A 23,462-nucleotide genomic window follows, 5' to 3' on the forward strand; every position below is an offset into this window, starting at 1 on the left:
AATACCAAAAAAGTACTGATATAAATCAGTGCGGTTCACAGATGAAAATGAAATGTATAACAATAATATCCCAACTTTTATCAGGTTCCCACAAGTTTAGTATCTACGTCATTACGTAAAATCATCTGAGAGGAGAGTAAAAACATGGGTGAAGTATGTTGTTGCCATTAACTATAAGTTTCAAACTTCATACTCTCAACAATATACATTTGTTTTAGCAGTGTGTATAACGCATCGCAATTTGTTTCTATTTCATTCCATTGCATCTTGAAAATATTGTATTATCTTCAGTCAGAACAGTGTCTGTACGCACAACTTGTACATTACGTCATATTTTGCGTTGCCATAAGCCTTAACTTTGCCAAATTAGAAATGTTTAAGTTGCGAGTTGTGAGCTTCCTCATGTCATGCTTGGTTTGTTCAAGTTTGTTTCGAGTAAGTTGGTTAAAAAAAAAACAGCCTGCTTTTGTTATGATTGGGCATGAATATTTCATCAACTGATTTTCAGTGTAAGTAAACTCATTGCAGTCAAATGCAATCCTGCATCCACAAATTATGTGATTATGTTAATGATGTTTTTTTTTTTTTACATGATTATATGAAAACAAATGTGTAGGTTACAATCAGAGAGGACAACCGCTTTCTCTGCTACAGTGTTGGGCCCGTTCCACTGGGCACAGACATCAGTTCAACGTCGTTTTGATTTACATTTTGTTGAGTTGTCAACTAACGTGAAATCAACAATGTCACCACATCATCTGATTTAAGTTAAAAGTTATGTGAAAAAAATACCAAATGGCCTTATGTTGATGACTTTTGGCACATCCAATAATTTTCCCACGCAGATTCAACGCCATTACATATTATTATTTTATGACGTGGAAACAACGTTGATTCAACAATTTTTTCCCCCAGTAGGGTGTCTGTCAGTAGATTATAATAAAATAGCTAGAATAGAACAGAATAGACTGGAATACAATACAATAGAATATCGGTTAAAAGCAAAATAATTCCCCAACAACAACAGGCAAGAACTGTCACTATATAGGGTTGTTAAAGACTTAAAGCTTTCACAATGGTGGGTATATGGCAGCGACGACCCATCAAGAACAATAACGGTCAGGGACCAAGGACTCATCATTAGGTCGCGCGCTCATACAATGGGACACGACGACGCACTGTCCTCAAAGTCCCCTTCCCATTCATGCTGTGGCAGTAGAGAGATGGGGAGAAAATATCCATCGAGGCACTTAGCTACAGCCAAAGCGATGGACCACATGCATTTCAGATGCTTGCATTCAGATGTGGCTGCAACGGTTCTGTATCACGAAAATGTAACGAATACCGATGTGAATCTGGCTATTGCGCACCAAACAGTCACGTAATGCGTGTTTTAATCTCAGTATTTTGTGGTCACCGACTGGCATAGTTATTTTTGTCGAGACATTTTGATACCTCCGTGAAAATGTATGTTTCTTTCAACAGCATGCATTCAGCACACAATCCCTGCTGGGGCTATTATTGCATATTTAATCATCTATCATTTTATTTTCTGTTTTTCAAGAACGTGGAGCAGTGTTTTGCATGGAGTGATGAAGCCAGATGCCAATGCAGTGGAATCTGAACCCGGTAGAGTACAGCCAGGTAAGCTGTATGGACATACAGACCGCCCCATGGGGGAGGCTGTCTCTCAGGTTGAATCCTAACTAAGTCTCTCATGTTACCATGTATTTCTCCTCTTGTTCATTCTCTCTCTCTCTGTCTCTCTCTCTCTCTCACCACCCCTCTCATTGTACAGCGCGTGCTGTGGTCGTGGAGCGGATAAATGCCATCGCGTGAAGCTAACCCCCACGAAGAGAACTCCATGTCTTTCTTGGTAAGGGATATTTATTTTAATCAGCATGGCTTTGATGTTTAGCCGATCATGACAATGATTTATCTAAAGAGGTTGATGATGATGATGATGATGATGATCTAATGAGCCAGCGTCTCCTCCAGGTGTGCAGTGTGTCTCTCTCATAGCACATTGTTCTGGCCACGCTCCATCCTAGAACTCATGCTTTCTTTATCAGGGTTCATTCATAAGACCCATCTCATTATCCATGCATATTGCCATTACCTTTCCCTGTAGGTTAATATCATGGGTACCAATCTGCTGCTAACCCTGTCATCCATCTCAGCTGTCTCTTTCTAAAGTAGCAGTCACTTCATGGACATGCACTGCATGTCTTCCTCCACGAACACTGTTGTTTTCCACATTGGCTCCAACCTTGATGCTCCAAAAGTATCTCTTCAGTGTTGTCTTCCTAAGTCCCTCATCTCCTTATAAGGGCATGACGGCATGCCTGTCCTCTCCTCCCTCCTTCCCTATTGGACCGTCTCACTCCTCTCCTCTATTCTCCTCTCCTCGGGGGGCATGTCTCACCCCCTCCTCCCTCCTCCCCTCTTCCCCAGGACTGCTCCTGCATCTCCCCCACTCAGGTCCAGCCAATCAGCATAGAGGACCAGTATGAGGACATCAGCCACCAATACCTGGTCAGTACAGTGCTGTGTCCACTCTGTTAGCATCCAATCGGAGCACTGAAGCCCACCCGGCCTTGTCTTTATGGTGTGGTCAGCCTAGTTCTATTCTATGAGGTCAGAGGTCTTTAGGGACCACTAGGACAACATAGGACAGCTCCGGGTCCTGTCTATGTGATGGTAGAGCTGCGTGTAACCTACCACATAATAGGGCTGCCAGCCACTGACCAGATCACTAGAACATTACATAGCCTATAAGTGAACCATATAGCACAGCAGCAAGCACAGCAGCAAGCCTTTTTCATAGCTGCTGTGTCAGCTCACCCTGGAGCTAACTGCCACAGCATCCCACCCAGGAACGTGCACAGATGGGAGTCAACCTGTGCCCAGCACTTTGCCCTCCCACCTGCCAAGTGCCCTTTTGGGTGGTGGTGTATATATATTTTTTTGTGTAAAGTTTTGGTCATTGTTGTTCTGAACCGATTGCCCGCAAGTCGTTGTGATGTTGTCTGTTGGTTGCTCCTGTTGGTCAGCCCTGTTGGTTGCTCCTGTTGGTCAGCCCTGTTGGTTGCTCCTGTTGGTCAGCCCTGTTGGTTGCTCCTGTTGGTCAGCCCTGTTGGTTGCTCCTGTTGGTCAGCCCTGTTCGTTGCTCCTGTTGGTCAGCCCTGTTGGTTGCTCCTGTTGGTCAGCCCTGTTGGTTGCTCCTGTTGGTCAGCCCTGTTGGTTGCTCCTGTTGGTCAGCCCTGTTGGTTGCTCCTGTTGGTCAGCCCTGTTGGTTGCTCCTGTTGGTCAGCCCTGTTGGTTGCTCCTGTTGGTCAGCCCTGTTGGTTGCTCCTGTTGGTCAGCCCTGTTGGTTGCTCCTGTTGATCAGCCCTGTTGGTTGCTCCTGTTGGTCAGCCCTGTTGGTTGCTCCTGTTGGTCAGCCCTGTTGGTCAGCCCTGTTGGTCAGCCCTGTTGGTCAGCCCTGTTGGTCAGCCCTGTACAGATCTCGCGCTTGCCCAGTTGCACCTTTTTCCCCAGTCTGCCATGTACTGAGATTGCTAATGCCCGGTATCCAAACATGCATGAGATGCGGCCACCAGCCTAGTGTGTGTAGCTAGCTACCTAGTTTATAATATCGACAGTGTTGCCACAGCAGTATAACATTTGATTAACCCTTGAGTTACATCATCATCAATATTCAGTCTAGTTGGTGTAACCGGTGTGAAACGGCTAGCTAGTTAGCGGGTTGCGCGCTAATAGCGCTTCAATCGGTGACATCACTCGCTCTGAGACATTGAAGTAATTGTTTCCCTTGCTCTGCAAGGGCCGAAGGCTTTTGTGGAGCGATGGGTAACGGTGCTTCGAGGGTGACTTGTCGATTGGTGCAGAGGGTCCCTGGTTCGAGGCCAGGTAGGGGTGAGGAGAGGGACGGAAGGAACACTGTTACCCCTGGTTCGAGGCCAGGTAGGGGCGAAGAGAGGGACGGAAGGAACACTTATCTCTGGTTCGAGGCCAGGTAGGGGCGAGGAGAGGGACGGAAGGAACACTGTTACCCCTGGTTCGAGGCCAGGTAGGGGCGAGGAGAGGGACGGAAGGAACACTGCTATCTCTGGTTCGAGGCCAGGTAGGGGCGAGGAGAGGGACGGAAGGAACACTGTTACCCCTGGTTCGAGGCCAGGTAGGGTTGAGGAGAGGGACGGAAGGAACACTGTTACCCCTGGTTCGAGGCCAGGTAGGGGCGAGGAGAGGGACGGAAGGAACACTGTTACCCCTGGTTCGAGGCCAGGTAGGGGCGAAGAGAGGGACGGAAGGAACACTGTTACCCCTGGTTCGAGGCCAGGTAGGGGCGAGGAGAGGGACGGAAGGAACACTGCTACCCCTGGTTCGAGGCCAGGTAGGGGTGAGGAGAGGGATGGAAGGAACACTGTTACCCCTGGTTCGAGGCCAGGTAGGGGCGAAGAGAGGGACGGAAGGAACACTGTTACCCCTGGTTCGAGGCCAGGTAGGGGCGAGGAGAGGGACGGAAGGAACACTGCTACCCCTGGTTCGAGGCCAGGTAGGGTTGAGGAGAGGGATGGAAGGAACACTGCTACCCCTGGTTCGAGGCCAGGTAGGGTTGAGGAGAGGGACGGAAGGAACACTGCTACCCCTGGTTCGAGGCCAGGTAGCGGTGAGGAGAGGGATGGAAGGAACACTGTTACCCCTGGTTCGAGGCCAGGTAGGGGCGAAGAGAGGGACGGAAGGAACACTTATCTCTGGTTCGAGGCCAGGTAGGGGCGAGGAGAGGGACGGAAGGAACACTGTTACCCCTGGTTCGAGGCCAGGTAGGGGCGAAGAGAGGGACGGAAGGAACACTTATCTCTGGTTCGAGGCCAGGTAGGGGCGAGGAGAGGGACGGAAGGAACACTGTTACCCCTGGTTCGAGGCCAGGTAGGGGTGAGGAGAGGGACGGAAGGAACACTGTTACCCCTGGTTCGAGGCCAGGTAGGGGTGAGGAGAGGGACGGAAGGAACACTGTTACCCCTGGTTCGAGGCCAGGTAGGGTTGAGGAGAGGGACGGAAGGAACACTGTTACCCCTGGTTCGAGGCCAGGTAGGGGTGAGGAGAGGGACGGAAGGAACACTGCTACCCCTGGTTCGAGGCCAGGTAGGGGCGAAGAGAGGGACGGAAGGAACACTTATCTCTGGTTCGAGGCCAGGTAGGGTTGAGGAGAGGGATGGAAGGAACACTGTTACCCCTGGTTCGAGGCCAGGTAGGGGCGAGGAGAGGGACGGAAGGAACACTGTTACATTGACTGATACACAGAGCAGACAGAGAGAGGAGCGGCTGCATCAACGACCCTCCCTCCGACCCGACTCCATCCCTTCCTCAGTCGGCAGCATCACAGGTAGTATAGGCTCGCAACAAGCTCTCACAGGCTCACTGCAGAATCAGATGTTTATTTACATTTATCTAAACGTCACATTTCACAGTGCTTTTTACACTCTGGGTTGACTCCTCATGCTAGGTGTCGTTCTATTTCTCCAAACATCACATTTCGAAATTGCTCCAAACGTCAAATTTAGAAGATTAAGGGTTAAGGTTTTGGATAGGTTTAAAACATTGTTTAGGCACTCATTCTGAATGGTTAAGCTAAGGGTTAAGGTTAGACACTCGTTCTGAATGGTTAAGCTAAGGGTTAAGGTTAGACACTCATTCTGAATGGTTAAGCTAAGGGCTAAGGTTAGACACTCGTTCTGAATGGTTAAGCTAAGGGTTAAGGTTAGACACTCATTCTGAATGGTTAAGCTAAGGGTTAAGGTTAGACACTCATTCTGAATGGTTAAGCTAAGGGTTAAGGTTTGGATAGGGTTAAAATAAAACACGAGTGTCCACCTCACAACCTTCTGATCCAGAGTCATGAGATTAATACTCTAGTTAATCACCAGGTGATACTAATATATCCACACAAGCCAATAGCCAGCCAGACATATATCTTGAGTTAGAGGATGATGAGTATCATATCATGAAGTTATTATTTCAGAGCATTTAAGATAAATCACAATCAATAAAAACAAATCTTGCTAACTAACTAGCAGATTTACATCAATCATCAACATCAATGATCAGCTGATAGCCCACCTTCTGTTCCCCGCGTCTTTAGGAGGCGCTGTAACTCGCTAGCTTTCAATTTGTGATGATTGAATGCGTTGTTGCAGAAATAAATAGGTCTGTGCTAAAACAAATAAAACAGTTCGCTACAAAGGCAGTGGTATGTTCTGAATGTCGAGATATGAATTAGTTTAAGCATCGGCCCCCTGAAAGGTATGTGCACGGCCCTGACCCCTTAACACAAAGTAGTTTACAGCCTCTCCCTCCCCCCAGCACCGGCCCCAGTGACACTACCCCCACCCCAGCATTACCCTGTGTAGCTTAACCCCACAGTGCCCCCCTGTGGCAGCCACTGGTTGGTCATCACCACAACACCATAGTACTTTGACCTCTTCAGGCTCAAAGGCAACACTCACTCACCCTCATTCTGCTTCCTCTTCTCTGCTAAATGGACCCATTTCATGTTAGTAAAAAATACCATGCTATACTAAAGCACCTGTAGACTGTATTTGTAGACTGCCTACAGGGTAAGAAAAACAGTTCATTTGGGTGAACTATCCCTAATCTAGGTAAACTACAACATGTTTCCATACTATTACCATGTTGTTACTACATGTTCTGTGATCTAATGAAATATTCTGCTGATACGTGTCAGGGTTGTGTGTGAGTACGTGTGTGTTTGATTCTTCACAGAGCTCTGACGTCTCAGAATGCACTTTCACCTGGGGTGGTGCAGGCAGCGATGACATCACAGCGCTCTCTGCTAACTCCGCCCACTACCAGCTGCTGTCAGAGCTGGGTGAGCATACCATTGGTCACAAATCAACTCATCACTACAACCCAGAAAGACCAGTCCTTTCACTACATAGTTGTTGCCTGCAGAGTAATATCTCCTCTGACAAATACAAAGCATATTTCCTTTTAGCATGTTACTGTTGAATAGAATAGCTAATCCAAAAGCATTGTTTACAATTTCACTGACCAAGTCCCATACTACACATAGCCCGAGTATAAAGCGTTTGTATTGTGGACATTTTATGTTACACATAGTCTATTACCTTTTGGCACATCTGTTGAATAAACTGGCCAATTCAAAATATTAGTTCACAAATCTCCCTGGATTATTGAAGACCATACTAACCACACAGTGCCTGAGAATGAAGAGTTTTCAGAGTTGAACGTGTTTCTACATGTCTTAATATTTATTACCAAACCGTGTTCACAGGGAAAGGCTTCAACAACCTGAGCCAGGTGCGCATGGCGCGCCACACCCCCTCCCGCCAGCTGGTGGCAGTCAAGAACACCAACCTGGATGAGTGTACTGAGGATGAGCTGCTACAGTTGATGGTGCGGTACTGTATTAAAGGTCCTACAGATACGAACCACCTTGTCTTTTCATTGAAGTTCATGTCATAAGATACATATTTTGTTCCAGCCACAACTGATTCAAAACACCTGATTCAACTAATCAATTTCTTAGTTGAGTCAGTCGATTACTTGAATAAGATGAGTTAGCGTTGGGCTGGAACAAAAACCTGTGCTCTTGCTCTCTAGATCCAGGGTCAGGGACCATTTAGGTCATTGTTCATAATAACATTGTTGGCACTTGGCAGTGGTACAAGCCACCTGGTTGACTGTGTGACCCCAGTGTTTCCTGGCTGTGACCCCAGTGTTTCCTGGCTGTGACCCCAGTGTTTCCTGGCTGTGACCCCAGTGTTTCCTGGCTCTGACCCCAAGTGTTTCCTGGCTGTGTGGACCCCAGTGTTTCCTGGCTGTGTGGACCCCAGTGTTTCCTGGCTGTGTGACCTAAGTGTTTCCTGGCTGTGTGACCCTAGCGTTTCCTGGCTGTGTCCCCAGTGTTTCCTGGCTGTGACCCCAGTGTTTCCTGGCTGTGTGGACCCCAGTGTTTCCTGGCTGTGTGACCCTAGTGTTTCCTGGCTGTGTGACCCTAGTGTTTCCTGGCTGTGTGACCCCAGTGTTTCCTGGCTGTGTCCCCAGAACGAGGTTCTTCTCTCCAGGATGTTCCGCCATCCCAACCTGCTGACCTCTCGCCTGGTCTTCAGCTCCTGCTGCCAGCTCTGGGTCCTCACACCACTCATGGGCTACGGTCAGTCTACTGCATGCATCTTCTAACACACGTTTCCTCTCACCATCTCTCTCCCACACTTACTCCCCCCATCTCTCTTCATCCATGCTCCTTCTCTCAGCGATAAGTTGGTTGAACTTTACTTTTTATGGTACAGAAATGACATGTTAAAAAATGCCTATGTTTGTAAGAAACATTACGAACCATTTGGAACCATAGTTACCGACTTCTCTCTCTCTGTGTCCCAGGTTCGGCAGATAGCCTGCTGAGGACGTTCTTCCCTGACGGGATGAGTGAGTCCCTGATCGCTTACCTCCTCCACGGAGTCCTGAAGGCTCTGCAATACCTGCACCTCATGGGCTACGTGCACAGGTGAGGGAGGAAAGGCACCACGGGGACAAGGGAGAGATATGAACCATTTTAAGGCTTCTACATGTAGCCGATGTGAAATGGCTAGCTAGTTAGCGGTGCGCTAGTTAGTGGTCAAGCGATAGGTAACGATGCTTCATGGGTGGCAGTTGCTGATGTGTTCAGAGGGTCCCTGGTTGGAGCCCAGGTTGGGGCGAGGAGAGGGACTGAAGCAACACTGATACACTTCTGTCCAACTATAACCAACACAACTGTTAAACAGTTCTGGTACTCCTTGTATACAGCCTCGCTATTGTGTTACTATGTGTTTCCTATTTAGCAAATGCTTCTAACTTTTTAACTCTGCATTGTTGGAAAAGGGCCCGTGAGTAAGCACTTCACGGCAAAGTCTACACCTGTTGTATTCGGCGCTTGTGACCAATAACATTTCATTTGATTTGTTGAAAGAATCAGCCTAGTTTGCTGTCTCAGTTGGACATAGTTGCTCGGAGTTGCTCGCAATTCAACATGTAGAATGTGCCAGGGACAGTTGGTCTGAGCTGGTAAAAACAACCTAATGCATCATCAATAGTTAGTTGACTGTAGTTATGTAGAAGCCTGAAGATTTGGCGAGAGTGAACGCTCTTCTCCTCTTCTCCTCTCCTCTTCTCCACTTCCTCTCAGGGGAGTGAAGGCCAGTCACATCCTGCTGTCTGGGGAGGGCCGTGTCTACCTCTCGGGGCTGCACAGTGTTTATAGTATGATGCGGGATGGGAAGAAGGTGAGGACCGTGTTCGACATGCCCCATCACAGCCCCGCCCTGCTACCCTGGCTCAGCCCAGAGCTGCTACGACAGGACCTGCATGGCTATGGGGTGAAGTCAGACATCTACAGTCTGGGGATAGTAGTCTGTGAGCTGGTCAGTGGCAGGGTGCCTTTCCAGGACATGCCCCCTACACAGGTACTGGGGCCTTACATACATACAGCACAATGCCATACGCTCGGGCTGTTCTCATACATTACAAAACATAGTTCAGTCTGTGAGAGTCTCTCGTCTTTTCTCCATCTCGCTCCCTCTGTGTGACTGTGTCCATGCGTCCATATGTCTGTGTCTCTCCCTCCAGATGCTGCTCCAGAAGCTGCGTGGGTCCCACTGCTGCCTGCTGGACGTGGCCCCCTCCCCCCTAGGGGAGCTAGGGGGGCTGAAGGTGTCCCGCTCTGGGGTGGACTCTGGCATCGGGGAGAGTGTTGCCACGGGCAGCCTGACCCACACCGCCACCGCCGAGAGACCTCAGAGCCCCGCCCCCAAGAACCACTCGGCCACCCTGCACAACCTGGTCCAGCTGTGTCTGCAACAGCAGCCCGACTGCAGGTGAGACATACACGTGTGCACACACACCGAACGCAAGCACACGCACACCAACAAACACACCGAATGCAGGTGAGAACACACACACAGGAGCAGCAGACGTTATACACAGGGGCTCTGGTACCTCCGTTTGAAGTCGGTTCTTTCATTCAAGGAACAATTTTAAATGTTCTTGTGTTCTGTCTGAATTTCTGTCATTTTTGAAAGGCGTGTAATATGTGAGATTCCAAGTGCTGCTAGATATGACAGTGTTGTGGGACATTAAGGCACGGTGTGACTGCTAGATATGACAGTGTTGTGGGCCATTATGGCATGGTGTGACTTTGTCCTGTTTTGGTGTTCCATAGACCCTCTGCTTCTACACTGTTGACCCATGCCTTCTTCAAACAGGTAGGTCTCATCATCATCAAAATGCTGTGTTTTGGACTGGATTGCATTCTGTGGTACGGTATGGCTGACTTCGTATTCATGTATTTTTCTGTGGACTGTATGACAGGTGAAAAGGCATCATACCCGGGACTCCTTCCTCAGTCTCATGTACCCCGCGGTGCCCCTTGGAGTTTCCAGCCCCGATGACCCCCCTGTGTCCTGCACCCCTACCTCGTCCTGCCACCCCCCCACCTCCGCCATCGCTCACCCCACAGAGGAGGTGTGGGACTTCTCATAACCCTCCTCCCTGCCCCCTTCCACCTCCGCCCCCCACATCCCAAAACCTGACAACCAAGCCTAACTCAAGACAATCAAAACGATCAAAAAACAGCGAGCCCAAACCTTTCTACTGTGCTTTGATTGGACTTGTCCTACCCACCTCTCTGAGCCTTTCTACTGTGTTTGATTGGACTTGTCCTACCCACCACTCTGAGCCTTTCTACTGTGTTTGATTGGACTTGTCCTACCCACCACTCTGAGCCTTTCTACTGTGTTTGATTGGACTTGTCCTACCCACCTCTCTGAGCCTTTCTACTGTGTTTGATTGGACTTGTCCTACCCACCACTCTGAGCCTTTCTACTGTGTTTGATTGGACTTGTCCTACCCACCACTCTGAGCCTTTCTACTGTGTTTGATTGGAACTGTCCTACCCACCACTCTGAGCCTTTCTACTGTGTTTGATTGGAACTGTCCTACCCACCACTCTGAGCCTTTCAACTGTGCTTTGATTGGAACTGTCCTACCCACCACTCTGAGCCTTTCTACTGTGTTTGATTGGAACTGTCCTACCCACCACTCTGAGCCTTTCTACTGTGTTTGATTGGAACTGTCCTACCCACCACTCTGAGCCTTTCTACAAGTTTTCTAGGCTTTTATATGTTTGTTTTGAAAGTCAAATAAGGGTCTGCAGGTGGATGTTTATTGTCACGAGTCTTGTCCTGGAGGCAGAACTGAGCCATTTCCCCTTAGATAGGCCAGCTGCTGGAATAGGAGGGCGGGATTATTGAAGCTGCTCTGCCTGGATCATCCAATGAGGATCTCTGTTTCATGGGTGTGGCTGCCGATCGACGACAATGACAACCAATGACGTTGCAGGACAGTGAGGACACACCCCCATGCCAGTGAAAAAGACCTATCACTGGACTCATATGGATCGTACTACGAACAGTAATGTGAACTATTTTAGGCTATTAGACTGCGAAAGGGCATAGATAATAATGTGTCAGGGTTTGAAGAGGAAGATAATAGATAATGATATGTTATGGAGTTGGAGAGGGTATGAGTGTTAAAACACAAGTGTGCGAGCAGAGACGGTACGAGAATAGCTAGTGTGTTAGTGGAAGTTCAATGGTTATCCCTCTAGTCTTGTGAAACCAGCCTGATCTCGCGATAGCTCACATTCCCGAAGTGAAACTAAACGTGAGCTCAGCGGTCCGTCTGATTGACCAGGCTGCTATCCCTCCCCTGTACAACCAGTGAAATCCCTGTGATCAAATAAGAACTATAACACTACTGTGCTTTGAGACGCAGCTACCCTATACACGTCCCCCTAGTCGTAATAAACGTGTGGGAGGGTCCTCAATTGTATCGTTTTAATGAAATCTGTCAACTGTTTATGATACATTTATGTGGATTATTCTGTGATTGATGATTATGTGTATGAGAGATATTTTATGTATCAGTGCATATCAAACATGTTATAGCTGTATGAGCCATATAGAAGTGTTATAAATATATTCATTATCAATTTTCTAAAACAATGTCCCTTTTTTTCTTGTCTTTGGAAGTTCTGTATGGTCTTTCTCACCAACTCTGTTAAAGCCTAAATAAGCAGAAAGCTGTATAAGGGGTTATTGAAGGTTTAGGTTGGGATTGGTGGTTTTTGGCAATAATGTGTTTAGGACTGCATTGCTTGAGGTAGAAGTTGCCCCAACCACAGATCTAAGATCAGATTATCCTACCCCACATCCACTTAACCTTTAGGGGGATGAACAAATATCTGGCCCTGTGTCAGTGGTTAGGTTTGACTTCTACCCACTCATAACTACATCACTGAATAGTCTATGCCTAAAATATGGACTAGCGCTGTCGTTGTCAACCTGGGATATGTATACCACTGGGGGGACTTGGCCTTTCTCCAGGGGGACTCAGAAGACACCTCCACAACAACTGTCCCAGCGACTGTCCTGGCTGAGATGCTACGATAGAATACACCCTGTGATGTCACAGAGGAACCTCTAGTGGGTGGAGTCCATATCTCAAAAACAAACAACTAACACCTGACACCATTGGACAATGGAGACAGGAGAGAAAGCGGAGAAAGGTAAAACCACATTGTTTCTTCATTTACATCTTAGTCACTACAAAAATGCTGTGGCTTAGAAACATACCCACCACCAGTGGAGAAGAAATTATCTATGGTCTACAAATTCTATCATTTTGTCCTGGTGAGGGCTATTAGTTCATTTGATCAGCATCTCATTCTGTTTCCAGCAGCTGCGAAGGAGGCCAAGACGGACCTCAAGGATGTGGTAATGTGCATAGATATGGAAAGCTAGATAGGAATTTTGGTTAGAGTCTGCAGGCACAAACTGTCAGCCATTATTATTACACCATCTTAGTTGTATTTCTATGGTAACAGGGCTCTCCATAGACTCTCTTAGTTCACGTTTAGGCCTTCAGATCTGGCCACATAAACCCCTCCCTACTTATCAACAGCATGTCCTGTTATGTATACCACTCTAGTTCATAGTTCAGGTCAACCTGTGTCCTCTGATCATGGGTGTTTAGGAGATGTAGTGACAATGCCAATGACCTTACAGTCCATGTATTGACCTCTCTCTCCCTCCTCTAGCCAGTCAATGTAGTGACCTCTCTCTCTCCATTCTTCCCTCCCTTCTCTAGCCATCGGCGGTTTTACATTTCCAGCAGGCAGCAGAGATGTTATTCTCGGCCCCGGTGCAGGCTGCTCCATGCCGGGGAAAGCTAGGCTTTAAGTGGGCGGTGCGCAGCGTCATCCTGATGACTCGCTTCTGCCGCTACTTCATGTCCCGTTCCAACTCTCGCCAATTCATAGAGTTCAACTTCCGGGAGACCATCACCAACCAGCCGGCCGGGGGAACGGTGGGTCGTGTGTGTGTGTGTGTAGGAGAGTGGTACTGTTGAGGGGAAGTGATAAGGTGCTGTGTTTTGCTGGGCTAACGGGCCACCAGGTTTATGTAGTGGTCTTGATGGGAGATTGAGAAAGAAGCTACAGTTTTGATATCCAGAAAGACTGGAAAGTAAACATTGATTTCTGTTCTTGCAGGGTAAAAATCTGGTGTTTGACCTGAACCACTTCAAAGTGAAAGAGGTAATGTGACCGTATGAATTTAGAAGACCTATGCTGGGTATGAAAATACTGTGTTTATGACTGTAAGGAATGTTGTTCTCCTTGGTGTGTGTGTGTGTGTGTGTGTGTCTTTGTCTCTGTCTGTGTGCATGAAAGCTATGTGTGTATGTGTGCTTGTATACGTGTGTGTGTCTCTGTCTTTGTCTGTGAGCGTGAATGCTATGTGTGAATGTGTGTGAGCGTATGTGTGCTTGTATACGTGTGTGAGCGTTATGTCTGGAACATTCCAGGACCGGATCCCTGTCCTGCTGGTGGAGATTATGCGGAAGTGCCCAGAGGAGCGTTCTGAGTCGGAGGTGTTGCTGGTTCACAACATGCTGAGCTCTGTGAGCATGTTTCGTCGCTACAGTGGAACCCTGCAACTCCTTCTGGCTAGGGTGGTTCGCTATCAGAGGTTAGAGGTCAATCCCCTGTCAATCAATTGCAAGAAAATGAGCTTTAAAACTGCAAAATGTTCTTTTCACCCCATGACAAAATGTGCAGAGTTGCAGGAAATAAGCTTTAACCCTGAAAAATTCTCTCCACCAACAAGAGGGGTGTGAACAGTTTGTGTCATGAACAGTGCTTGTGCCCATAGAAATAGATGCAACATGCACAACGAGGCGCCGGATGTTCCCCAATGCTGGAAAGGGGATACCTAGTCAGTTGTACAACTGAATACCTTCAACTGAAATGTGTCTTCCGCATGGTCTTCCCTGTGGCTCAGTTGGTAGAGCATGGTGTTTGCAACGCCAGCATGGTGTGTGCAACGCCAGGGTTGTGGGTTCGATTCCCACGGGGGGCCAGTACAAAAACAAAATGCATGAAATGAAATGTATGTATTGACTACTGTAAGTCGCTCTGGATAAGAGCGTCTGCTAAATGACTAAAATGTAAATGTAATATGAAGGGGGGCCTGAGTGAACATGTTTGGAAACCCCTGCCTTAGGGAACGCAATGGAAAATGTCTTGGTAGTATAGTCCTTCCCTGTTTCAGTCAGTTTGGTTTCTTTTAGTGCCTAACAAACACAACCCTTGTTTTAGGCTATAATAATCCGGTAACACTTTAGTTGAAGTGGCTTCTTGTGAAGTGTTGTATTGCCTTTAAACATTCATAGGACTTTATAGATGCAGTCATTGTCACGCCCTGACCCGAGGGCTCTCTATGGTGTTGTAGGTCAGGGCGTGACTAGGGGGTGTTCTAGTCGATTATATTTCTATGTTGGGTTTGAGTATGGTTCCCAATTAGAGGCAGCTGATTATCGTTGTCTCTAATTGGGGATCATACTTAAGGTGTCCCTGTTCCCACCTGCGTTGTGGGATATTGTTTTGTGTATGTTGCGCCACTGATGTCACGTTTCGTTGTTGGTTTATTGGAAGTTTCACTGCAAATAAAGATGTGGATCTCAACACACACTGCGCCTTGGTCCGTCCATTATCACGACCGTGACAGTCATAGAGCTTTATACTTAACTGTACAGTAAAGCATTAACCACTTAGACCACTTAAAATGACTAAAATGTAAATGTAAAGTCCCCTTCAGCTTAGGGGACCTGCGTGGTTCTGGTACTGGTTCCGACCGACATTTTTTATTATAAATCGATCTGTAGACACCATAGATTGAAATGGATTGCATTGAGCGATAGCCCTGGTTCCCACGGACACAGTAGTACAAGCATTAACGAACAACAAGAAGCCATAATATCACAGCTGTTATATTTAACTATGACTGCATAAGGGACTAAAAATATGTTTACAAGGCATTATAATGCTTTACAAGTTTGTTCTTGTCTAATGTTCTGTATTATGTTATGATCCATGGTTTGTGTGGACTCCAGGAAGAGTAGCTGCTGCTTTTACAACAGCTAATGAGGATCCTAATAGATAACAAATAAAGAGTTACCAATCACCCCGTGCGGCTATGCCTGCAGGTTGGAGCGTCGCAGAGTGGTCATTAAGAAGGGCCATTGGGGACACAGCTTCTACTTTGTGTTCTCTGGGCTACTGGCCGTCACCAAGGACAACGACGGTAGCAGTGCCTTCGTGGATAAGGAGCCCATCCTCATCAAGAAGGGCATGAGCTTCGGGGTGAGGCCTCACAATTATATATTTTTGTAGAAGCTATTTTTTTAAGAGGCAATATCATTATCAATAGACATAGTAGTGATAGTGGAGGTAGTAGTGGTGAGAATGGTAGTGATATTGTTTAGTGTTTAGGAAAAAGATATCTGGGTTCTTGCGAACGTCATACCTCACATACGTTCAAAGCCTGATGGGCAACGCAGACGAGTAGGTTCAACCACATGAAATAGCACACCTGACCGTAGCTAGGCTACTGGCTACTGTTGTGATTATTAATGGGCAGTAACTGTTGTCTGTCAGGATGTGGCCTTGATCAAAACGCTGAGGAGGAATGCCACTGTTGTGTGCATGGAGGAGACGGAGCTCATGGTGGTCGACAAGGAAGACTTCTTCGCTAACAAGATGGATGTAGAGCTCAAGAGGGAGTTTGACTATCGCTTCAGGTTCTTCCGGTGAGATAATAGGATGTTTTACTATCGCTTCAGCTTCTTCCGGTGAGATTCTGCAGCCAGAAATTTGTTTTAGCATCTGAATATATACCCCCTACAAACCTGTCTTTGTTGAGCACCGCTCCTACTTTCCTAATGAAGCGTGAAGGCCTCCCTGAATCCGTGCTACAAACCTGTCTTTGTTGAGCAGCACCACTCCGACTTTCTTAATGAAAAGCGAAGGCCAACCTGAATTCCCGCTACCAACCTGTCTTTGTTGAGCAGCACCTTGAACTACCACTACAAACGGTGTTTGTAACTCTAAGTCACCGGGAGTCATATTGCCCCTCTTTCCACCGATTCACCTCTGTGCCCCTTCTCTCCCAGGTCACTCCAGCTAGTGTCCTCCTGGTCATACTCTCTCATTGAACAGATGGCTGACCATTCCAAGGCCGAGCAATTTCGCTACGGCCACGTGGTCGTCAAGGACACCAACGACATGGGCAACATCATTTTCATTGGCAAGGTAACCGGGGGGCTAACTTTGTAGGCCTACAGTACATGTGGGGAATGTTGGGTAATGTAGTTGCAGGCAGAGATGTTTGATATTAAATGCTTCCATTACAGGGCCAATGTGACGTGTTGAGAGTGGTGGATCTTACCTCCTGCAGTGCCTACCAACGCCTCCTAAAACAGTATGCAGACTCAGGTACTGGCACGTGTTTATAATACAATCCTACTGTAATGTGAAGACACACAAAATATGCATACAATATTCACATTTCAGCATTAAGTTCTAGGCAACCTCAGTTTTCCCTGTATCCTATAACAACCAGAGTAACACTTATTTTATTTTTATTTAAAAAAATGTGTCTGTTGTTTATATTGAGTTTTGAGTAAGATTATAACATTTGTGCAATGACATGTTGAAGAACAAAAACAAAACATTATCTCGCTCTCTTTCTCTCTCCGTCTCTCTGTCTATGCCTGTCTCTCTCTCTCCCTCTCCCTCTCTCTCTCCCTCTCTCTCAGTAAGCAGAGGTACATGTTTGCCAACACATGGATTCAAAGGCGAGCTGACAAACCAACCAGGAAGGTAATGTAACTGGCCACAGTGTATTTACCTGGACGTACCACACATCAGTGACGTCGCTGCATCTCAGCTGTGTCCAGTTAGTTCGCTGCCCGGTGATAAGTTGTGTCTGTCTGTTCTACTCTTCCTCAGTGTCATAAAACACAAAGTCCTCCTCAATAATCCTCCACGTCCTCCCAGAGGACTTCCTGCAGACCTGCCCACCAGTGCCTGTTTCCTGATCGACACCCTTCATCAGAGCAGCACATTTGTACGTAGCCTTGAGGTCCAGACGTTACCCACATCAACATTGGAAGAAACCTGTATGGTACTTGTGCCTTGTGTTCAGCATGGATGACCATGTAATAACATGATAATATGACATCCATGGCATGCTGTGTTCTGGGCATAGAGTTGTAATCACTTCCTTGAACTCTTCCTCTAGTGTTTTCTAACTCTATGGTTCTGTGTGTCTGCTGTGTGGTGTGGTTCAGGGTCTGAACCAGTACCTGATGCCGTCGAAGCAGAGAGACTGTCGCAGGTTCACTCTGGTCAGCCAGAGCGTGGAGATCCTGCGGGTGGAGAAGACTCGCTTTGACAAGCTGGTGGACAACACCACCATGAAGAAGCTGGAGGCCCTGCAGAAAACCTACCCTAGGTGAGACTAATGGATACCAGTTCAGATGGGCTGCCCTTACTGGTGCACTTCATAGAAAAGACGGGGCACCAGAAACAACCCCTAGCCCCTACCCATTAGGTGTTTGTGTAGGTTGAAGATGACTCAGGACTAGATAGGTGTAAGGCAAGCAATCCACAGAGGGCAAGGTGGAACGTTCACTGTATTGCTTATACCTATCTAATCCTCTCAGATCTAGCTAGGGAGAATGTACGCATTACTGTAAGTCGCTTTGGAAAAGAACGTCTGCTGAATGGCATATATTATTAATAGCGCTTTTGTGTTATCTTCCTGTGTAGCGACGATGAGCTGTGCACTGTGTTCCTGGAACACAGCCGCTGGAAGGACTACAAACACAGTGTGGTACAGGACCTGTTCCCCCACCGGGTTGCCCCAATCAGAAGCCCCAAAACCCAGAAGCAGCAGGGCCCCAGCCAGGCCCTCCAGCAGACCAGACACGTGGTCAACAGGCTGAAACAGACAAAGCAGAGGGTAGAGCCAAAAATAATGAAATAAAGGACTAAATGTGTAGATGAATGAATACATAGACATGGTTTTATCAATATGCTTCAAGTTTGAGCGTTTGCTGCATTCTTCATTATTTTCATGCATTTCGTTAATAACATCAGGCAGAAATCAAATTATCTGCACACCATAATACCATTTCTCAAGAAGAAAGGTTTTGAAGTATAATTTCTCATGAGTGGGTCATGAGAAAACATACTTTAAACCCTTCTGCCTCTGCTCTCTGTGAGTAGAAAGCTGGAGGAACTCGGTTGTCACTAGTTAACACAGCCACGAAGTCGAAATTGGCTATATTGTAAAAAAAAAAAATCAAGAAAACAAAAATGTGTTTTATTATCTTAATGTAAGGTTAGATTTAGCCATAAGGTTAGCAGTGTGCTTAAGGTTAGGTGTAAAAACAGATCTTAAGAAGAGAAATTGTAGAAATAGACAGAGGGTTTAGAGGGTTTAGACATACTTACGGCTATGTTCCTCTGCCCAGTTGTTGATGATGCATGCTAGATCTTACAAAGCCTGGATAGGTATTTTAAGTATCAGCTTGCCACATCAATGTCACGTTCCCCTGCTCAGATGTTGCATATATCAACCAATGGTTCCGTGCGACGTCGTCGACAGTGTCATCCCCTGACAGATTCCTATAACATATGATGTACGACTGAGGATCTCCTATAATTTTACCCTAGTAGGCGGTAACTGCATAACAACATGGTGATCAGCTAAAAGTAACCAATCACAGCCAAATGTAACCTCGGTTCCCTCGCAACCCACCCACCCCTAACGACCCACGAGCTCCACATCGGCAACGTAAAGGGGTTGATGACTGTCGCAAACTCTGCAGCCTAAGAAAAATACTGAAATAATTCCTCCATAAACATACATGTATAGCTGAATGTCTTCTGCCTCTGAAATATATATTGTGGCCGCAAATAAATGTAATTATATTCAAAGCTCCCCTTACTCAGCATATCCTAGCAAGGCAATTGACGACAGCTAAATACAAAAATATTTTGACTTCCGGATTTACATGTCAAAATAAAAGCACCGTTTATTTTTTTATTTTTATGAAAATCAGTTACTGTTTAGCTTTCCCCATTTATAAAAAACAAATAAATCAAAACTAAATTCACGATCTGAGTTATGTGCACACCTGCTCATTGTGGAGCTGGTTTAGCCCAATCAATATGTTTTTATTGTTATTGGCTTTGCCAGTCTTCTGTAAGTTTCCCCATATGTTGGTAGGCTGTATTTTGTCTAAACTCTGAACCAGTAGGCTAACTTAGGCCAAATCCAGTTTGGATTCAGTTCAGTTCTATTTTTTTAATTTATTTTTTTATATAAATTAATTGTTAATCGTTGGGGTTTTTTGGGCAATTTTGGCAACATTATTATTTATCACTATACACTTCTACCTATGTTTTGTTTTAAAAAACGTTTTTTTTTTAAGATTCCCTTGGGCTTAATAAATGAGAACGTTTACTTTGAAAATGGAAAAAGTTGACATCAGGAAGTAGTTGGCCGCGTTTCGCACATCGTAGACAGCTTCACGAGTGACAGTGCCACAGCACTAACCGCCAGTGTTGTTTGTAGCTGTCCCAGTGTACAGGAATGGGCTGGCTATAACATTTTGTCGTTTTCGTTAGTAATGCGTGCGTTTGCATTGTTTATGTGGTGACATTTCTAAATGTCTAAGTTCTAGGGCAAGGTCAAGCAAATTCACAAACTCGTTTCGTCGTTTGTGTCAAATTGAGAAGTAACGTTAGACAGGGAAAAAAAGGCTTCGCCGTTTTGACACATCACAGGTAAGAACGATAATGCTAGTTAATTAATATTAGCCACCTTGTTTCACAATGACAGCTTGTTAGCTAAGTAACTTTGCTAACTCGAGCGTTTTTCTGCGTATTGCAACCCCAAGTTAGCTTGCTAACGTTAGTTAGCTTTGTTGTGTTTTATTTCGTCAGCTCTATCCTTCTCTTGCAAAGGAAGGGCACAGATCTAATTGAACAGAACGTGCCTGGGCTGATGGCTGATTCATAGGGTTTGTTTACAGCAAGCTAAATTAGCTATCATAACCAGTCAGCTAACGTTATCAAAGGTATAGCCTACTGGTGGTGTTTATAAACAAGTGCTGTTAACTATTTATAACCTGGCGCCACAGAACTTGTGTATTTGACATACTAACTTTGTTTGTGGCTTGGCTTTCCACAGAGGGGCAGAGTCAGTGGCATATGAGTCGAGAAGTGGACGTAGTGCGACTTTGACCGTGGAAATCTCACCACAGCAGGAAACGCGAAACCTTGGGAATCCATAATTCACGATGGAATAGTGCTTTAGGAAGTTCCAATATCAAGAAACACCGCCACTGGGATTACATTTGAATATTTTGTTTTTCCTTTCTAAGTAGAAAGGTATTTAAACTATTTTCGGAGTTGTCTTTCATTGTGACATTTCACTTAACATCTGAAATCGATATGTATACGAGCAATGCCCGAATGAGGAGATCTAGCTAGGGGCTCAATATGAGGAATCGGGAGAATTGACCTCTGTTTGGAAGCCCACCACGCGCCGTGGAGAATGGCATCAAATGAAAGATTGTACGAGGTCTGGATGCTGTATTGCAACAAGGTAAACAAACCTTTCTCTTGATCTGTTTGACACATAAAACATGCATTAGAATCTGTGTCATGTCAGTAAGACCAGACTGTAAGGTAACCAAGCTATTACAATAGCTGTGGTATATTGAGATGACGTAATGGGTGATGATAATTCAAATGTATTTATAAAGCCCTTTTTACATCCGCTGATGTCACAGTGCTGTACAGAAACCCAGCCTAAAACCCCAAACAGCAAGCAATGCAGATGCACGGTAGCTAGGAAAAACTCCCTAAACAGGCCAGAACCTAGGAAGAAACCTAGAGAGGAACCAGGCTCTGAGGGGTGGCCAGTCATCTGGCTGTGCCGGGTGGCGATTATAACAGAACATGGCCAAGATGATGAATTGTAATCAGGCTTGAATTTTTAAGCCATCCTGTTCTTCCTCCACTATTCTCAGTAACAGCTGCTGGACTGTCCTGCAATGTGTAAAGTCTGTCTCCTGGTATTTAGATTTCAGTTGAGTGACGTCTTTTGGTATGTAGAAGGGTATAATACAATTACATAGGTTCTGTTTTGTATTGCAACCTAGCTAGACCTATTTCCCCCTTGATTGACTGTAGTAGCTACAGTTGTTTCATTGCACTGGGTGACCAATCACAGCTTGGTGCCTGAGCCTCTCCTCATGCGAGTCTCAACTGCCATCAACACATTCCCTCTTTAATCCCACTCAAAAGGACAACCCTCTCATAAGCATTAGCCTTTTGAGCTATCCTGTTCTCCCACACGACACAGGGCAGGAAATGCTATGGCACAAGTTTTTACAATGATCCTGCCTGAGTGCCAGTCTTTGTGTTGTCGTGCCAACTCCATTTAACTCATTGTCATGCCCAACATGAGTTGACAAGAGCACAAACAGATCTGGGACCAGGCTAGTTTAGTATCAAACCAGATTTTATTTGTCACCTGCTTTGTAAACAATACGTGTACATTGAGTGTACAAAACATTGAGAACACACTTGATCTTGCACTCACTTCTCAGTCCTGTGTTAAATGGCAGGCATTGTGGAGAGTACACACATCATCTTTGTTCTATTAAGGGAGTGTATTTACATTGGGTCAGACAGTAGGCTAGAAGTTCAATCTCATACAGCAGCAGGCCTGTATTTTACTCTGCATGTGGCCACAAACCCTGTGAGGCTTTGCCTAAATTGCTTAAATAATTTGTAAGGACCTTTACCTCCCCCAGAGTGGCCGCAATGTCAACACTTGCTCAGGGGTCTCCTCTTCAGTGTGTGTGTGTCAGGGTTCCCAGGATACATCAGGAGCAAGGGGAACTTGTAGTCCGTCACGTGAGCTAAATCGGCTCTGGAATGTTTGTTGTGTGAGGCTGCCCATTGTCTCCACTTGCCCTAAAGAAGCCATACACTTCAGTGTCGCAGGTTAATGATGCCACACCTCATTGAGGGATAGGCTCATTACACCCTATTGTACTTAGATAACTGACCTTTAACACAGCATGGCATATGAACAATAATGGGAGCTTAGTTAAGCTAAAATGACCAAGTCCTTGACCTTGGGGTTAGGATCCCGCCATGAAATTGTAAGGCTGCGTACTCAGTCCTAAAGCTGCCTCACACTACAGAAACAGGTGATAGTCCCCTGCCCTATGGGCCGTTCTGGCTCAGGCAAGGCTACCTAGCTAAAATATCCAGTACCACTGTGCTCTCTAACTTCCATTAGATCAGTGTGACTGAACTGTTACTCACCTCTATAATGATTAACCCAAGCAGGGCTGTCAACACTACGGGGCCAGAGGTTGACAGAGTCATCACAGTAAGTCACCCTGGTCCCTGGGGTGGAGTCACTCCTAGCAACTACTGTTGGCGGTTGAGCAGCCTAATTAAAGGGAGTAGTGGCGCTGCGGTCAGGAACTAGTTTATCCTGTAGCTGTAGGTCATAGTAAAAGGCTTTGACACTAATTCATTCACCTCCAACTCAATTCGGTGAATGTGTGATGCTTGAATACTGGCCTGTCTGATATGCAATAAGCCTAACCCCCTGGGCCGTGTTCATTAGGGTATGTAACTGAAAAATGTTTTAAAATGGAAAGCAAAAATGAAGGTTTCTTATTGGACGAATCCATGATGTCCCTGCCTCCCTGTTTCAGTCAGTTTCTGTTTGTTGCATAATGAACACAACCCGCAGTGAGTTTCTTTCCTCCAAAGTTAACTAGCCTAGCCCCCTCCATACATGTGTTGGTTGTTGTAAATCTGTGGGTCGGCTAACTGGGAAAGCACCAGTCTTTTAACTCCAGTTCATGTTGGAGATAAAAGGTAGCAGATGACCACTGAGACGGTCACATTACGATCCTCTTACCCAGCAGGCTGTGTA

At 46.2% G+C, this 23,462-nt stretch overlaps 3 protein-coding genes across 6 annotated transcripts in view; all 3 read left to right on the plus strand.

The window, feature by feature from the left end:
• Nucleotides 1-105: 105 nt before the first annotated feature.
• LOC106574923 (STE20-related kinase adapter protein beta) lies at nt 106-12,083 on the plus strand. 4 transcript variants are annotated; one of them, XM_045699379.1, is made up of 12 exons: nt 106-153; nt 1,565-1,644; nt 1,799-1,876; nt 2,455-2,535; nt 6,787-6,892; nt 7,319-7,440; nt 7,951-8,200; nt 8,428-8,551; nt 9,212-9,488; nt 9,652-9,899; nt 10,244-10,286; nt 10,393-12,083. In XM_045699379.1, exons 3-12 carry the CDS (start codon nt 1,826-1,828, stop codon nt 10,561-10,563), a joined length of 1,473 nt encoding a protein of 490 aa, XP_045555335.1. In that variant the 5' UTR covers nt 106-153; nt 1,565-1,644; nt 1,799-1,825; the 3' UTR covers nt 10,564-12,083. The 4 variants fall into 4 exon arrangements, with proteins under 4 accessions (XP_045555335.1, XP_045555338.1, XP_045555337.1 ...); XM_045699382.1 differs by having other exon boundaries at nt 8,092-8,200; XM_045699380.1 differs by lacking the exon at nt 106-153 and adding an exon at nt 1,214-1,467.
• Nucleotides 12,084-13,836: 1,753 nt separating this feature from the next.
• Nucleotides 13,837-18,623, plus strand: LOC106597588 (cyclic nucleotide-binding domain-containing protein 2). Its single transcript, XM_045699383.1, has 9 exons — nt 13,837-14,111; nt 15,628-15,784; nt 16,079-16,230; nt 16,594-16,732; nt 16,834-16,915; nt 17,239-17,302; nt 17,432-17,549; nt 17,773-17,936; nt 18,254-18,623. Exons 1-9 carry the CDS (start codon nt 13,930-13,932, stop codon nt 18,468-18,470), a joined length of 1,275 nt encoding a protein of 424 aa, XP_045555339.1. The 5' UTR covers nt 13,837-13,929; the 3' UTR covers nt 18,471-18,623.
• A 1,361-nt stretch (nt 18,624-19,984) lies between these two features.
• The window catches only part of LOC106573958 (neurobeachin-like 1), a 61,847-nt gene continuing 58,369 nt past the window's right edge, over nt 19,985-23,462 (plus strand). Inside the window, 2 exon segments of the mRNA XM_045699384.1 lie at nt 19,985-20,278; nt 20,685-21,101. Coding sequence (XP_045555340.1) covers nt 21,051-21,101 — 51 coding nt within the window. The 5' untranslated portion in view covers nt 19,985-20,278; nt 20,685-21,050.

Source organism: Salmo salar, chromosome ssa17 (assembly GCF_905237065.1).
Source record: "Salmo salar chromosome ssa17, Ssal_v3.1, whole genome shotgun sequence".
NCBI lineage: Eukaryota > Metazoa > Chordata > Actinopteri > Salmoniformes > Salmonidae > Salmo > Salmo salar.

Coding starts and splice junctions, on each gene's coding strand:
- LOC106574923 (XM_045699379.1), top strand. CDS start 1,826: ATGCCATCGCGTGAAGCTAACCCCCACGAAGAGAACTCCATGTCTTTC. Junction 6,893..7,318: donor CCAGCTGCTGTCAGAGCTGG/GTGAGCATACCA, acceptor CCGTGTTCACAG/GGAAAGGCTTCAACAACCTG. Junction 7,441..7,950: donor ATGAGCTGCTACAGTTGATG/GTGCGGTACTGT, acceptor CTGTGTCCCCAG/TGTTTCCTGGCTGTGACCCC.
- LOC106597588 (XM_045699383.1), top strand. CDS start 13,930: ATGTCTGGAACATTCCAGGACCGGATCCCTGTCCTGCTGGTGGAGATT. Junction 14,112..15,627: donor AGGGTGGTTCGCTATCAGAG/GTTAGAGGTCAA, acceptor CTATGCCTGCAG/GTTGGAGCGTCGCAGAGTGG. Junction 17,550..17,772: donor TTCATCAGAGCAGCACATTT/GTACGTAGCCTT, acceptor GGTGTGGTTCAG/GGTCTGAACCAGTACCTGAT.